The sequence below is a fragment of the Neoarius graeffei genome, chromosome 5 (genome assembly GCF_027579695.1).
Source record: "Neoarius graeffei isolate fNeoGra1 chromosome 5, fNeoGra1.pri, whole genome shotgun sequence".
Lineage (NCBI taxonomy): Eukaryota > Metazoa > Chordata > Actinopteri > Siluriformes > Ariidae > Neoarius > Neoarius graeffei.
Genome location: NC_083573.1, coordinates 14,579,683 through 14,596,543, shown reverse-complemented (window position 1 = coordinate 14,596,543; position 16,861 = coordinate 14,579,683). Strand labels below are relative to the sequence as shown.

The 16,861-nt window shown below is 41.1% G+C and overlaps 1 protein-coding gene across 1 annotated transcript; it reads left to right on the top strand.

Moving 5' to 3' along the window:
• Positions 1 to 8,062: 8,062 nt before the first annotated feature.
• fxyd7 (FXYD domain containing ion transport regulator 7) lies at positions 8,063 to 16,574 on the top strand. Its single transcript, XM_060920783.1, has 5 exons — positions 8,063 to 8,093; positions 8,613 to 8,687; positions 11,151 to 11,181; positions 16,421 to 16,461; positions 16,555 to 16,574. Exons 1-5 carry the CDS (start codon positions 8,063 to 8,065, stop codon positions 16,572 to 16,574), a joined length of 198 nt encoding a protein of 65 aa, XP_060776766.1.
• Positions 16,575 to 16,861: the final 287 nt, after the last annotated feature.

Sequence of the window (16,861 nt, the reverse complement as noted above, 5' to 3'; positions counted from 1 at the left end):
CACTGACATGCCTTAATAATCTAATTACTGTTAATTAGTAATTATGAATTATTAATAATAATAATGTCTGCTTGAATCTCCACTGGCTTTTGTGCAGAAAGTATGGCTATGCCAAGGAAAGACAAGTGGTACCAACATAGACCTGAGAAAGTGCTGGATGAGGAAGGGAAACCCAAGATCCTTTGGGACTTTGAGTTCCAAACCGACCATGTAATCGAAGCTCGAAAACCTGACTTGGTGGTCTTTTAAGAAGGAGCAGAAGGGATGCCTGATGATTGATGTAGCAATGCCAGGTGACCATAACATTGTCACCAAACAGGCAGATAAGATGACCAAGTACGCACTACTAAAAATCGAGATCTCAAAAATGTGGGACCGGCCAGAATCAAAGATCAAGGTGGTTCCAGTTGTTATTGGCACCTTGGGTTCAATTCCATCCATCTATCCATAGCCGCTTATCCTGTTCAACAGAGTCGCAGACAAGCTGGAGCCTATCCCAGCTGACTATGGGCGAGAGGCGGGGTACACCCTGGACAAGTCGCCAGGTTATCACAGGGCTGACACAGAGACAAACAACCATTCACACTCATACTTAAGTCAATTTAGAGCCACCAATTTAGCCTAACCTGCATGTCTTTGGACTGTGGGGGAAACCGGAGCATATTTCACATCCAAAATGTCTAAGTATGACATTATGACACTACAAAAGTCATTTCTGCTCAGAACTGCCCACATATGAGTAATCATCTCATCTCATCTCATTATCTCTAGCCGCTTTATCCTGTTCTACAGGGTCGCAGGCAAGCTGGAGCCTATCCCAGCTGACTACGGGCGAAAGGCGGGGTACACCCTGGACAAGTCGCCAGGTCATCACAGGGCTGACACATAGACACAGACAACCATTCACACTCACATTCACACCTACGGTCAATTTAGAGTCACCAGTTAACCTAACCTGCATGTCTTTGGACTGTGGGGGAAACCGGAGCACCCGGAGGAAACCCACGCGGACACGGGGAGAACATGCAAACTCCACACAGAAAGGCCCTCGCCGGCCACGGGGCTTGAACCTGGACCTTCTTGCTGTGAGGTGACAGCGCTAACCACTACACCACCGTGCCGCCCCATGAGTAATCATATTTATAAAAAATGAAGTGACAGAAAACAAACTATACCGATGTCTGTGAAGATTCTCAGTCATCCAGGTCATAGTAATTGTGGGTGGTAAAAGAGAGCAACTGGACTTGCTTGAAGATTCTTGAAGACGTTTCACCTCTCATCTGAAAGGCTTCTTCAGTTCTGTCTGACTAGTAGGGAGTATCAGGTATTTATCCTCTCATGGATGAAAAGCTCATCTAAGGTGTCGTTGAGTCATCCTGTTGGTGTGGGTCACTGGGGGCTGGTTGTGAATGGCCTCGAGAGTCGTTAGGGTGATCAATGGAATGCTGATTCTCTCTGTCGTCCTGTGAGTCACTGAAAACAGCTGGGTTTTGGTGTGCATTCAGTTGTCTGGGAAGTGTGCCAAGGACTGCATTGTAGGTGGCTGATAAATGGTGCCCACCTCTGTTCAGTGATGGCCGTCAGACAGAACTGAAGAAGCCTTTCGGATGAGAGGTGAAACATCTTCAAGAATCTTCAAGCAAGTCCAGCTGCTCTCTTTTACCACCCACAGAAACTATAACGATCTTTTAAAAATAATAACTAGGCTAAATTTATCTTGTGTTTTATGCAGTCTAATCTGGTCTTTTATCTGAATGACCTGGTTGATTTAAGATTTATGTTCATGTCTGCTGCATGTTGAAAAGAAGTCAAGTTTGAAATCAGATATTATCAGGTTGACTTGGCCGCTAGATGGCGCTGTGAAACAACAGGTTGGATTCCAAATGGCTTCACTCCACCCTTTAGAAACGCAGTGCGCATCTTTGATGTAATAATGGCTTCTACACCTTATGCAGTGCACCTCTATGCCCAGTAGGGAGGTATTTGGGATTCATCCATGGAGTTAACTGGCATTTGATAAATAGCTTGCACTCCACCACAGTGAGGAGAGAGAGAGAGAGAGAGAGAGAGTGAGAAAGCCCAGCTTCAGCACCAGCTCCAGCTCCTGCACCACAGACATGGCCACTACTGCAGGTGCGTACACATTTCAACTTAAAAACTTCATATATTTATTTGTGTTAATGGAAACCTTTTATTTATTTTTGTTCATGGAAACCTTAATATCCTACAAAACTAATTATACCTATATAATAATACAGAAATAATGTTTGTACGCTGTTTAAAACCATCCCAATAGACCTGCAAGTTTTGCACATTTTTTTGGGCAGATCCTCCCTTCTTTTCATTTTCCGAGTGCTTTACTTTGTTTGAGTTTGTTGCAAACATAATGAGTTGATTCGAAAAATTAGCCTAGAAATGTATATTTTCAGGTGAGTTTCGACTCCTACTGCTATCCACGTTCTTGAAACGTCTCCAGTTAACTGATTTTTAGTTGCAGTTTCTTCAGTTTGAAGATGCATCATGATGTTGCTAGCACTGCAACTGGACATCCCTTTCATTCCGTATCTCCAGTATTTGCTTGTGATTTGTGTAAGCATGTTTTTGAATAGCCTCCAGTCGCACCCTGTTTGAGCATCTCGTCATAAATTGGTGCTCCCAGGAGACCGTCTTGCTCCTCATTCAGACTGCGCATGCGCATTTCAGCCATGCAGTCACACAGCACACTTGGGGGAACATTTCGCTGAGCTCACAAACTCCTCCTCATCCTCCTTCCACTGCAGCTGATCAATACACCAAACTGCTCGGGTGTGTTTTAAAAAAAAAAAGCTGTTATGTGGAGATTCCTCTTTTCTTACTGGCAGCACTAGCAGCATAAGAACTACTCTGATGTCTTTATTCCACAGAAATTGCTCTTGAGCTTCCCAGATATTGCACATTACCATATAAACGCACAATTATTTACTAGCCCAGCTGTTTTTCATCCAGCCACCTGCTGGGGTCCATAGTAGAGCAGATGGAGCAGCTCCCATGGCCTCTGGTTTGATCCTGATCTCAGGTTATTGTCTGTTCTCTCTGTGTCAGCATGGGCTTCCTCTTGGTTCTCTGGTTTCCTCCAACCTCCCTAAAACAAAGAAGTACCTAGATTGGCTATGCTATATTAGCCAGGCTTGTAGTACTCAAGTCCAGGACTCGGACTAGAGTCCGACTCGTGCCCTAATTTTAAGGATTCGTGACTCGACTTGGACTTCAGCACTGATGACTCGGACTCGTGCATTAACTGCTTTAGGACTTGTAAATTGGAGATGAGGACTTGGATTTTTTCTTTATTTTTTGTAACATGCCATAATAATTTGGCACAAGATATTTTATATCTACATTAATTTTTGTACTAATTTTGTGCAAGAGTGTCACACCTGTGTGCCTTGGCGCATGCATCAGATAGACTCTCGGGCGCGCGCCGGACAGTACGCATGTCGTAAACAACTCGCACCTGCACAGGATTAAGGCGCAATCAGTGCGCCGATATAAAAACTGTGAAAACGCACTTACTTTGCGAAGTATTGAGTTGTGTTGCTGACACCTTACCGAGCCTTATTTCCTTGTTTGAGTTCCTGTTTCTTGTCTTTGATTCTGCCGAGTCTACGATAGCCTGTTTGTGCCTCGCTCGACCTGTTGCCTGTTTCACCGTTTTACGATTTTGCCTGCCATTCTGGATTGTTTACCTCTCTTCACTTGTACTAATAAACACACTTCTGTCTCCCAATCATCTCTGACAGAATACTTCACACTCCCTGACAAAAAGAATGCACATTCACCTGTTCATACGTCATGTTCAGGAACAAACTAATGTTAATGGCACTAAAACAGCCCCCGTCAAATGGTGCGGTTGGAGTCTTGGACTCAACTCGGACTTGACTCAAAAATTTTTTTTAATGACTTGGACTTGAACACTGGGGACTCGAGGTTTAGTGACTCGACTACAACACTGACATTAGCTAACCCTAGGTGTGAAGACATGCATGAAGAAGCTTCTGTCCTGGCACCCAGAAAGTGAAATAAATTTCCCCTGGCTGTTCAAATAGTTGAATCACTGGCTGGCTTCAAAGAAAGACGAAAGACTTACCTCTTCACCAAGCACTTGATTCAATTCAATTCATTTTTATTTGTATCGCACTTTTAACAAAGCAGCTTTACAGAAATATATAAATTCCAGATATAAATTTTACATTTATATGGAGTTATAGATTTATCCCGAATGAGGAAGCCTGAGGTGATGGTGGCAAAGAAAAACTCCCCGAGACCTCATGAGGAAGAAACCTTGAGAGGAACCAGACTCAAAAGGGGAACCCATCCTCATCTAGGTGAAACCGGATCGTGCAATTATAAATAACTCGTTTCTATAAGTGTGTTCTATATGGTCAAAAAAGTGCAATTGTTTAACCAGGAGATTCATTATAGTTTTAACATGAAGTCTTTTGATGAAATAATCAATTGTTTTCTGATGGATACTTGAGTGCAAAACTGTTCGTATCAGTTGCAGGTCAAAGCCATCTTCATGGTTTCTAAGTGCATTTTTTTGGCTGTCTATATGTGATTATATCCCTCATCAAAAAATTCCTGTGCAGAAGTTGGCCAAGGATGGCTCATGTGACATTAAATAGTTCCACCATTGATTAAGCAATGTATCTTGTGAAATCAAAAATAAAAAAAATGGATATGGTGTGAGTCAGTCATGGTATATCCTGGATATACCATGAACTGACCTCATAATTTCAAGCTATACAGCTGTGGCTCCGTGAGCATTTCTGTGTGTAGATCTAGGAATCATAAATCATGCCTAGCGAGGCAGGCATGGTACATTGCACATGTGCAGGTCGAAGGTTGCTCCAACGTAAACAACAAACATGGCTGCCTCCAGTGAATTTATGCCGAGATTCAATCTTAACACTTTTAGCTTGGAATTTTTTGATGAGGGGAAATAAATCCAATATATCATGCACTCAGAGGCACCAGTAATTATAAATTCTCTTCGGTGACTAGCATAGTACTGCGCCCCTCAGAAAATAGTACTGTACCATTCACCTCAGAGAATCACTAATTTAAACCAAAGCCTCTCAGTGCATTGTATATTTGATTACCATCCTGAGCAGGAATGAAGTGCTGAGAACTCCAGCCAGAAGTCGGGCATCAGGATGGATTGGACCAGATGAGCACTTATTTCATTTATTTAAAAAAGAAAAAAAGAGCCTTGATTGGTCATATACAGTGGCCAGAAAAGAGTCATTGCTTAAGAAATCACGTTTGGAGTTTGCCCAGCAGCATGTGGCAGACTCCACAAACACATGGAAGAAGATTCTCTGGTCAAATGAGACTAAACTTGATCTTTTTGGCCATCATGGGAAATGCCATGTGTGGCATAAACCCAACACCCTGAGAACACCATTCCTACAATCAAGCGTGGTGGTGGCAGCATCATGCTGTGGGGATGTTTTTCATCTGCAGGGACAGGAAAGCTGGTCAGAACCGAAGGAAAGATGGATGGCACTAAATACAGGGCAATTCTGGAGGAAAACCTGTTTGAGTCGGCCAGAGGTTTGAGACTGGGATGAAGGTTCATGTTCCAGCAGAACAATGACCCTAAACATACTGCTAAAGCTACACTGGAGTGGTTTAAAGGGAAACATTTAAATGTCTTGGAATGGCCTAATCAAAGCCCAGACCTCAATCCAATTGAGAATTTGTGGCATAACTTGAAGATTGCTGTACACCAACGCAGCCCATCTAACTTGAAGGAGTTGGAGCAGTTTTGACTTGAGGAATGGGCAAAAATCCCAGTGGCTAGATGTGCTAAACTAATAGAGACATACCCCAAGAGAGCTGTAACTTCAGCAAAAGGTGGCTCTACAAAGTATTGATTTGGGGGTGAATACCTATGCACGCTTTAGATTTCTGTTTTTTTTTTCATCTTAATTATTGTTTGTGTCACAATAAAACAACAATTTGCACCTTTAAAGTGGTAGGCATGTTGTGTAAATCAAATGGTGCTAACCCTCCAAAAATCCATTTTAATTCCAGTTTGTAATGTGACAAAACAGGACAAATACCAAGGGGGATGAATACTTTTGAAAGACACTGTATTTTTTTTATACTGTACTAAGTGCTGTAAATGTAAATAACCTCCAGATCCACAACTGTCCTGACCAGGATAAAGTGGTTTCCAAAGCTGGCTACTACACCGTTCAGTGCAGCTACATTTTTTTTTTTAGCAATTGGCATCTGCCTCAGTGCTACAGCGTCTCCATCCTGTCCCCAATCCCCCCCTCACTCTCACCTCCCACACACACGCACACGCCGCCTTCGGTGGTAAAATGATGCACCTCACATGCTGGAAAGATTAATGGGTTTTCAGCTGTTTGTAGTGTAGTCACCACCCGCACAATTTTTAGTGACATGCACAACATAATGACCTAATTATTTTTGCTTTCAACTTGTATTGTGTCATTTTTTTATATTTTACCCAAATTAAGAGTAACATATTAAAGATCTACGATTATTCACTTAACGTTAGTCTATTAATCATCACATATATATGAAGGAATAGGATTTCTCTGTTAAAAATGAGCTTTTAAAATAACAACTCGGCTAACTTATCTTATATTTCATGTAATCTAATTAGCTCTTACACCGATCAGCGATAACATTATGACCACTGACAGATGACGTGAATATCATTATCTCATTATAATGGCAGCTGTTATGGAGTGGGATAAATTAGGCAGCAAGAGAACAATCAGTTCTTGAAGTTGATGTGTTGGAAGCAGGAAAAATGAGCAAGCGTAAGGATCTGAGCAACTTTGACAAGGACCAAACTCTCAACAATGGCTAGATGACTGGGTCTGAGCATCTCCAAAATGACACATCTTGTGGGGGGTTACCGGTACGGTATATGCAGTGGTTAGTACCAACCAAAAGTGGTTCAAGGAAGGACAACTGGTGAACCAGCGACAGGGTCATGGGTGTTGAAGACTCATTGTTTGGCCTGGGGCACGAAGGCTATCCCATATGGTCCAATCCCATAGAAGAGCTCCTGTAGCACAGACTGCTGAGAGTTAATGCTGGCTAAAACAGAAAGTTGTCACCATTAACTTTTTCAGCAGTTTGTGCTCTTCTATGGGATTGGACCATATGGGATAGCCTTTGTGCCCCATTCGAATCAGTGAGCCTTTGGCACCCATGACCCTGTCAATGGTTCACTGGTTGTCCTTCCTTGAACCACTTTTGGTAGGTACTAACCACTGTATACCGGTAACCCCCCACAAGATGTGTCATTTTGGAGATGCTCAGACCCAGTCATCTAGCCATTGTTGAGAGTTTGGTCCTTGTCAAAGTCGCTCAGATCCTTACGCTTGCTCATTTTTCCTGCTTCCAACACATCAACTTCAAGAACGGACTGTTCTCTTGCTCCCCCCCCCCCAGTAACCTTAGCTGTATAGGTGAGAGGCTGAGGGCGATGGAAACAGAGATTGGTGCCATGCCTCAAAGAGCTGGTCAGTACTGGGACAGGAGAACAGATCCTGGTGTGGAAGTGACTTTGACTTGACAGGTGCCACTGTAATGAGATAATCAATGTTATTCACTTCACCTCTCAGTGGTCATAATATTATGGCTGATCTCTGTTTATCTCAATGACCTGGCTTGTAATATTTATGCTCATGTCTTTTTGCCTTTATAAAAAGAGATAAATTTGAATGTTTGAAATCAAATATTAATTTAATACCCTTCAGGGTTCTTCAGCTGTCCCTGTTTTGGAGCCCAATCGAGAACCCTATCAGAAAGGCTTGAACACTTAATTAGAACACTTTTTTAAGCGTTAACACACACACACAAATAAGTGGTGATGCAATGGTGGATGGGGTAGGACTGGAGCATGGACCCTGGTAAGGTGATGAAGCGAAAGCCCAAGATGCTAACGCAACCCCCAGAACACAATATTGTGAATATTGTTACTTTACATTTCACATTGTCAAGGTTTGTTGTATTTTATACTCTCTTTCCAGCATCGATGAGGGAGGACCATAGTGCTTTTGAGTATGGTGAGTACTGAAGGAAAGAAACACTGATTATGGAAAACACTTTACAGCAAAATCATCCAATGAACTGAATACTAACAATCATTAAAGGTGTCCAGTTAGGCATATGCATATGTATCTAACCACTATAATAGTTATAATTTACAATACCTATCACTTAATCAGTTTCGGGCACCTTGTTAGGATGCCCCTTGGACGCCTCCTAAGGGAGGTTTTCCGGGCATTCCCCACCGGGAGGAGACCCCGGGGTAGATCCAGGACACGCTGGAGAGCTTACATCTCTTGGCTTGCCTGGGAATGCCTCGGTATTCCCCCGGAAGAACTGGTGGAGGTGGCCGGGGAGAGGGAAGTCTGGGCTGCTTTGCTTAGGCTGCTACCCCCGCGATCCGGATAAGTGGTAGAAGATGGATGGGATGGATGGATATCAGTTAATAAAGCATTGAGACGTATTGCTTTGTGCTACATTTGTCTAGCTTCAATTCACAGGTCTAACTCGATAATCACACTTTTAATTTCTCCCAGATTATGAGACTCTGCGAACCACTGGCGTCATTCTCGCTGTCATCATGTTTGTAACCGGAATCCTCATAGCCCTGAGTAAGTTGATCTGTGGAATTTGCATTCATATTTACATTTATTCATTTTACCAAAATTGATTTGACGGGTGTACGATATGAGTGTACAGCTGTACCAGTTGTGGTACAAATACAGATAGGAAACGCAAGATATTTTATGTTGGCGTATCAGACGCTCGCTGGCCGTGCTGTGAAAATTGTGCATGCAGACGCTCATCTAAGTTTCCACATCTGTCATTGCTTAACTCTTGAATATTTTCTATCGTGAAGACTACCATTAAAAAGCTTATAACCTCTGCTTTCTAAAGAAATGTATGTCATTAAGATCTGTTCAGTACTTGGGGAGTAATGGCAGGTTGAAGTTGGTACAACAGAGTAAAAACTCTGCTTTTTGAGTCATGAGAAAATGGTCAGGCTGTCTCTCTCTCTCTCTCTCTCTCTCTCTCTCTCTCTCTCTCTCTTCTGATCAGTTTCTTACTGGATTACTCATGAATATCAATCAGATAACTTTTACAGGGATGTTCTCTCGCTCTCACTCTCACTGTTTCTGATGAAGTATTCAGCAAAATTTGCTGTGTGCTAGTTTTGATGTTATGATTCACACGAGACTTTGAAGTGAGTTTTCATAGCTTTACCTACTTTTTTTTTTTATTAAATCAAACTGATTCCTGTAAATAAATAACTATTTTAGAATATAACTGGAGTTGTTTTGATGAAAAATATTGAGATGTTAGTGGTTGGAATGATATTTTAAAAAACCGGAAGTCATAAACGCGGGTGTCAATTTCACTTTGGTTAAAGTGAATTGTTTACTGGATGTGGCTCACAGAGTTTTTTCGAAGTTCGCCTCGAAAGCTGTGAATATTCATCATTTATATTCTTTCATATAAACACTAGTAGGCCCTACTTTTTTGAGAAATACAAAGGCCTTCAGAGCACAAAGAGGGTATTAGAAATAATCTTTAATTACTTTTTTTTATTGTGTACCGATTTAACATTTTTACCTAATGAGCATAATTAATACAAATTAAATACTAATTTGCATTATTTCTTTTTACTAATTTTTCAAACTTTATATTCAGTATACAAACATCTATGTGCCTGCCAATTTCCATGTAAATATCGTGAAAAATAAAAAGGTTATTAAGAAAAAACATTGGTTAATGAGACCCGTCTTGGACCATGTGATCCTCATAGAGAATATTATGGCAGTTTTCTAAAAATTAAGCTGTTTCTTCAATTTTTGATTTGTAATATCACAAGAACGGATAAACGTTTTAATTCTGTAAAAAGTATGTTGTTCTGTATTCAATTCTGAATTCAGCGAGTGCCGTTTCAAGCAACACGGATTGAATTTGAATTTTCACCTGATACGCTTCTTTGTACAGCTTTTCTCATTTGTAAGATTTCAGGCCACTTTCTTATTTCTCCAACTCACAATATCACAGTTAATTGTGTAGAATGAGTTGAGGAAGCCACCAGTCATGAGCATGATTAAAAACAATTACGCGGATAAACTCGTATTTAAATGTACTGTATGTGCAAGGAAAATGATTTTATTTGGTCTGTGCAGAAAGATCCAACAAACATTAACTCATACACTGCCATTCAAAAGTTTGGGGTCACCCAGACAATTTTGTGTTTTCCATGAAAAGTCACATTTTTTATTTCCCACCATAAGTTGTAAAATGAATAGAAAATATCGTCAAGACATTTTTCTGGCCATTTTGAGCATTTAATCGACCCCACAAATGTGATGCTCCAGAAACTCAATCTGCTCAAAGGAAGGTCAGTTTTATAGCTTCTCTAAAGAGCTAAACTGTTTTCAGCTGTGCTAACATGATTGTACAAGGGTTTTCTAATCATCCATTAGCCTTCTGAGGCAATGAGCAAACACATTGTACCATTAGAACACTGGAGTGATAGTTGCTGGAAATGGGCCTCTATACACCTATGGAGATATTGCACCAAAAACCAGACATTTAGTAGAATTTAGCTAGAATAGTCATTTACCACATTAGCAATGTATAGAGTGTACTTCTGATGAGTTTAAAGTGATCTTCATTGAAAAGAACAGTGCTTTTCTTTCAAAAATAAGGACATTTCAAAGTGACCCCAAACTTTTGAACGGTAGTGTATGTTCTAGTTTAAACTTTCCGTAAATGTAGAACGACTCTACATGAAACGTCTGTCGAAGAAATTTGAAAAAAGAACCTAGTTTTTCGAAATGGGAAATTCTTCAGGACTTCTCTCTTCTTTTTTTTCTCAAATATGAACATCAACTTGTTTGACTTATTAACTTCAAAACAGAGGAATGATTGACTGTCGTTGCAAGTGACAGCAGGAAGCGACTTGTTTCATGGACATTATACAAATACAAAAAAATGTAACAATAAAACTAAGGATAAAGTAATTTCATGTAAATTGTTTTCACATGTTTTTTTTTAATCTATCTATATTTTAATCTGTTTTTGTCTCTTATTAGGTAAAAAATTCAAATGTTCAAAGTCATCCAAGTAAGACTTTGCACACGTACGGAAAGCCTGCTCTATGCATGTGGAATGACTTGGAAATGATGATGGGGATGAGGAGACATTACGAAAGAAAGGACCTTCACCCAGAAGACTCTTCGCTCAAATGCAGCCCCTGGGTTAAAGGCTTGCTGAGAGTTTCTCTTTGTCCAGGAAAAAAACCCAAACCAAACCAAAACACTGCCTATCCATGAACAGAACTGGATTAAAAGTTGTCTCTGAAAAGTCAGGGATACACGCTGTACCCGGCAACACTGGAGTAGAATGAATATGTCCAAGCTCGGGTGGTGAACATACATGTCAACTCCTTTGGGTGTCCACCTGTAGTATCAGAGGAAGAAATCCATAAAATCAACATAAAATCCTTATAGCCTTCGAATCACACCAAACTTAATAAATAAGTAAGTAAATATAACTTGCCTGAGAACTTCGTCCAGCATGTCGAAAATCGCCTCGCCCGTGCCGATATTGCACATGGGCATGTCTATGATTCTTGACTTCGCCCCTCTGTTTATGTCGAAGTAGAGCCCTGCACTCCCGCAGGAGTCCCGTGGGACCCGCCGCAAAGCAGTGCGGCACGGGACAAATTTTGAAAGCTCATTGCGGGCGCGGACGGGAGCAGGAGTGCACAATGCGGGCGCGGGTGGGAGCAGTGATAAGCTGCAGTCCCGCTAACTAAAAACGTGTTTAAAATAAAATTTATAAATTATTAATTTATGTCTATCATATATAATTTGTGCTGGATATTTTATTTGGCATTAATAAAAACATTTTAAGATGCCTAAATTTGCAGAGAGAGTCAGATTGCCATTGATCACCCTAACGGGCAATCCTTTGATCACTCTAATGACTCGCCGTTCACACCCAGCCTCCAGTGACCCAGACTAACATGATGCCTCAATGACACCTTAGATGAGCTGGTCATCAGAATTCTGATTCTGATCCAGAAGAGGATAAATATCTCTCGTACGTTTCCGATTCCTTTCCTCTTCTGTGTTTGAGATCTCCGATCATGGCAGAAGAGCAGAGCTCCTCTACTGAAGCTCACAGTGCTTCAAAAGTAAGTGCTGCTTTAAAAAGAGGTACATTTACCGTTAAAAAGTCAAGAGTCCTGAAATCGAACATTTGGAAATCATTCTCACTCGTGTACGACGCGGAGGGAAATCAGCTGCCCTTTGCTTGCTGTGATAAGTGCCAAAATGTTCTGACATACTAGGATATTCTAGTTAGAAATGCTTTACAAATGTAAACTGGGTTAGCCTAATGTTTTGTATGGCTGAACAATAAATATACCAAATTTCCACTTGGAATTACGTGCTCACCTGTCTTTTTTTATTGTTTATTATTATTATTATTATTAGAGACACTGACGAAGGCAACAGCCGAAACGTTTGTCTCCTTCTGCTGCTAAAAACAACTGAAAAGAAATGTAACTAGAAGAATAAGTTCAAGAGTGCGATCCATCTCTCCTTTCACACTAATTATTCATAGGAGACGCACCACGGGAGAGCGCATACTTAAATGATTAGCCTACTTAAATAATTATTATTATTAGGTCTACATGTTGCCATTTCAACATTCCGAATTCAGAAACAAGGTAAATAATAACAAACGTGAACGTGAGCTGTAGATATTTATGCTCAAATCCACTCAAAGTAGGGGGCGGGGCACCATCACGCTGTGTCAAGACAAGAACTTTCCTGAGAAATAACGCGAACGTCTGCATCATGCGGGATTTGCGGGCGGGAGCGGGACAAAATATGGCAGGCGTGGGCGGGAGCGGGACTGAAAATCATAATTCTTTGCGGGAGCAGGCAGGAGCAGGACTGCACAATGCGGGCACGGGCGGGAGCGGGACTGAAAAATCCGACCCGCGCAGACCTCTATGTCGAAGATCCGCACCAAAACAGCCAGTCGCTTGTCCATCTTTTTGTCATTGGATTCGTCGATCATCAAGGAAAATGGCGACATCCGGCAGTGCTGGATGATCGGTAGTGTAGCTTCGGGGGCCAAGCTCTTTTTGGTTATTTGCGTTGTTTTGGTGTGCCTACAGTTGATAGATTTCGCAATCGTACTGTCCGTGCAAATTCGCGGCAACAGTTCTGTCAGGTGGTCCGCAACGGCTAGCGGCAAATTGTGCTGAGCAATAAAATTACAGATCATAACTTCTGCTCTTATTACACTTGTTGGTTGATCATCGGTCTTAGGCTTTGCAAACATCGTCATTTGCAGCTGATTCTGTTTCTGGTGCAAATTTCGCTGATGTAGTTTGGACCTCATGTGTTCCCTCACGTCGTAAAATCCAGACGCCGCAACTTTTATATCTCGCACACAAACTGTGCAGTGCGCGTACTCCTCATTTTTCGCCTGAACAATGACACCATTAAATGTCTCCTTCCATTCAGGAAGATACCGCCCGCTGTATCTCATTTTCTTTCTCGGTGTTCCCATTCTTTCACTCAGCAGACACGATTCAAAATCTCTCAGGTGTAAACAATGTCGCTCTGCACAATGAGAAAATCATTCGAACAATGACCATTTGGCGCGTTTAAATGCAGATCGTGCACATGACCGGAATGAGCGAAGTCTCGCAGTCGCGATACTGCACGAGGCTTGAGGAATAAACATCCGGTTTCACATAGTCTGGGTTATCTGCCCCTGCATACATGCTGTTCTTTGTCTATAAATCGAGCTTTTGTATGTTTTTGCGACGATCAGCTGATGATGTTCAAGTAAGATACACAAAATAAATTTAGGTCAGAAAATACTGAAAATCTGTAAGACTTTGTTTTTACGCCCTTGAAATGAGCTAAAATCCGTATAATTTCCGGACAATCCGTATAGGTTGACATGTATGGGTGAATTCGAGAAAACACTTCATGGAAACATTAATTCTTGTGGTGTTTGAGTGATGTTGATCTGGATAGACAGTGTGTACTGTTGTGTGTAAGGCTGAAATGCAGTGCATGCTGGAATCTCAGTGCCTGACAAGTGCTTCTGATTCATTCATATTGAACGCAATATACTGTGATCCTAATAGTGGCAATATTAGTGCTGCTACTACTACGGATAATAATTTATTACCTAATTTGCACTCATTGACAAATCCTGTGCTGGATTTTTATATTTTTTCCTGACTGTGCATGCTCACGAACTAATGCTTTTTAAGCCTGTATGAATAGAGCGGCGGCTACGATTATCGACAGTCCATAATTATCAACACCTTTTCAGATTTACCAATAAAAAAAAATTTTTTACAAAGGTGACTTTCAGTTCCAACATGTATTACTTGTTAATGAATCAACCGGAAGACCCCGTTCACCCTTTCATCTTGTCGTCTGATGCCCGAGATGGATTTTTTTTTTAAAGCACGGTCAGCAAGTTGATTAAAACCCGGATGTTATCAATTTCGCCCATATTTCATGATCTCCTTGTCGAAACCTGCTTTGTTTCTTCCTCTTTCATTCGGCAGCCGCCATTTTGTATCGAAGCGTGTTTGAGAAGTCATGTGATGTTTCGATAATGGTGATCGCTTTATCCACCATTATCGACACGCTGCGGAATGAAGTGACATTTACAACTGTTATGGATCGATCTTTGTGTCACACTGATGATAGATGAAGTACTTTAAAAGAAAAAAAAGTGCTGTGATTTTTTTTTTCTTCTGATTCATAACAGAATGGAATATTTAGAATCCGATCGCAATAGCATATAAAAAATGACATGCTTGGAAATATTCAGATTTTTCTCTTCCATTCAGAAAATATATATATATATATATATATATATATATTTGCAGTTTGTTGTAAATATCTACCACATATTACAATATCAGTAGATGTTTTATATTTTGGTTCGAAAAATGACATGACATGGATTTTAATCTGGTTACAATGTCGTTGATATTTATTGGTAAACTAGACATTTAATACAAACAACAACGAATGTGATCTACGAAAATACGTAGAAAGTGGAACAAAGATTTTCTGACGCAGGTTAAATATTATCCGTTCATTTGTTTACAAATGTTAGAATTACTTCCTCATTTACATAAACACCGACATCGATATATTTATATAGAAGATATTTTGGACTAAATATAAGTCTATGGAAAACTCTTGAAGACGTTTCGCCTCTCATCTGAAGGCTTCCTCAGTTCTGTCTCTGTTCAGTGATGGTCGTTCCAGGTTGACAAAAAAAAAATGAACGATCCTCTCTGGCTAAGATGTCTGCCAATTTTCTGGAAGTCCTCTCATACTCCCGCACCAGTCGAAGGGGTCTCATCCCAAAGTGCGTAGAAACATATCTGTGAAGATACTTCAGTCATCCAGGTACATAGTAATCTGTGGTTGGTAGAAGAGAGCAACTGGACTTGCTTGAAGATTCTTGAAGACGTTTTGCCTCTTATCTGAAGGCTTCCTCAGTTCTGTCTCTGTTCAGTGATGGTCGTTCCAGGTTGACAAAAAAAAGCAAGTCCAGTTGCTCTCTTCTACCAACCACAGATTACTATGTACCTGGATGACTGAGTATCTCATCTCATTATCTCTAGCCACTTTATCCTGTTCTACAGGGTCGCAGGCAAGCTGGAGCCTATCCCAGCTGACTACGGGCGAAAGGCAGGGTACACCCTGGACAAGTCGCCAGGTCATCACAGGGCTGACACATAGACACAGACAACCATTCACATTCACACCTACGGTCAATTTAGAGTCACCAGTTAACCTAACCTGCATGTCTTTGGACTGTGGGGGAAACCGGAGCACCCGGAGGAAACCCACGCGGACACGGGGAGAACATGCAAACTCCGCACAGAAAGGCCCTCGCCGGCCACGGGGCTCGAACCCAGGACCTTCTTGCTGTGAGGCGACAGCGCTAACCACTACACCACCGTGCCGCCCCTCTTCACAGATATGTTTCTACGGAAAACAAATTTGAAATAAAAACTTGAAATAAAAAGTGTCGATAACTGTGGACAAAGGTGTCGATAATTGTGGAACGGTGTCACATGATCTGATACGCTAAGTAATCGGGAATCAACTCTTTTTTTTTTTTTTTTCAGTGGAAGTTTGAGTAACTATTCATGCACAATTTATGTATTGAAAGCCTTTTTTACTTTTGCAACGGCCAAAAGATCGTTGTGTCGATAACTGTAGCCGCCGCTCTACAGTAGTTTGTGTTGTTCGTGTGAGAGCATGGTAACTACTTCTCCAACTTTTTTCCGCAGATCGAGTCCTGTGGAACGGCTTCAGCCCCCCAAAACAGAAGGTAAAGCTCACGATGATGCCAAAGCATGTACCACACGATCATTTATTTCACTTGGTCCTAATTTCCTTACTTATTCCCCCCTCTTCCTTTCAGTACCTGCTCAGTCAGTATAGAGACTGCGATCTATGCCCAAGGATGCTCCTAAGAATGTGAGGAGAGATGCATGGGATCAATCCTCTTTTTATTTACAGCTCATCGTTTGTGACATTTTGTTCAAGACTTTTTTTTTTTTTTTCAGGTTATTATGGTACATACTCATAATTTAATACACATTACTCACCATGAAGTGTTTATGGTTTATTATACTTGTATGCAAAAGTCCACAATGCGCATGACAGGATGTTTGTATTCCAATTCCAAAGCTAAAAATGGAATTTCAGCAGTCGTGTAAGAAATCTGC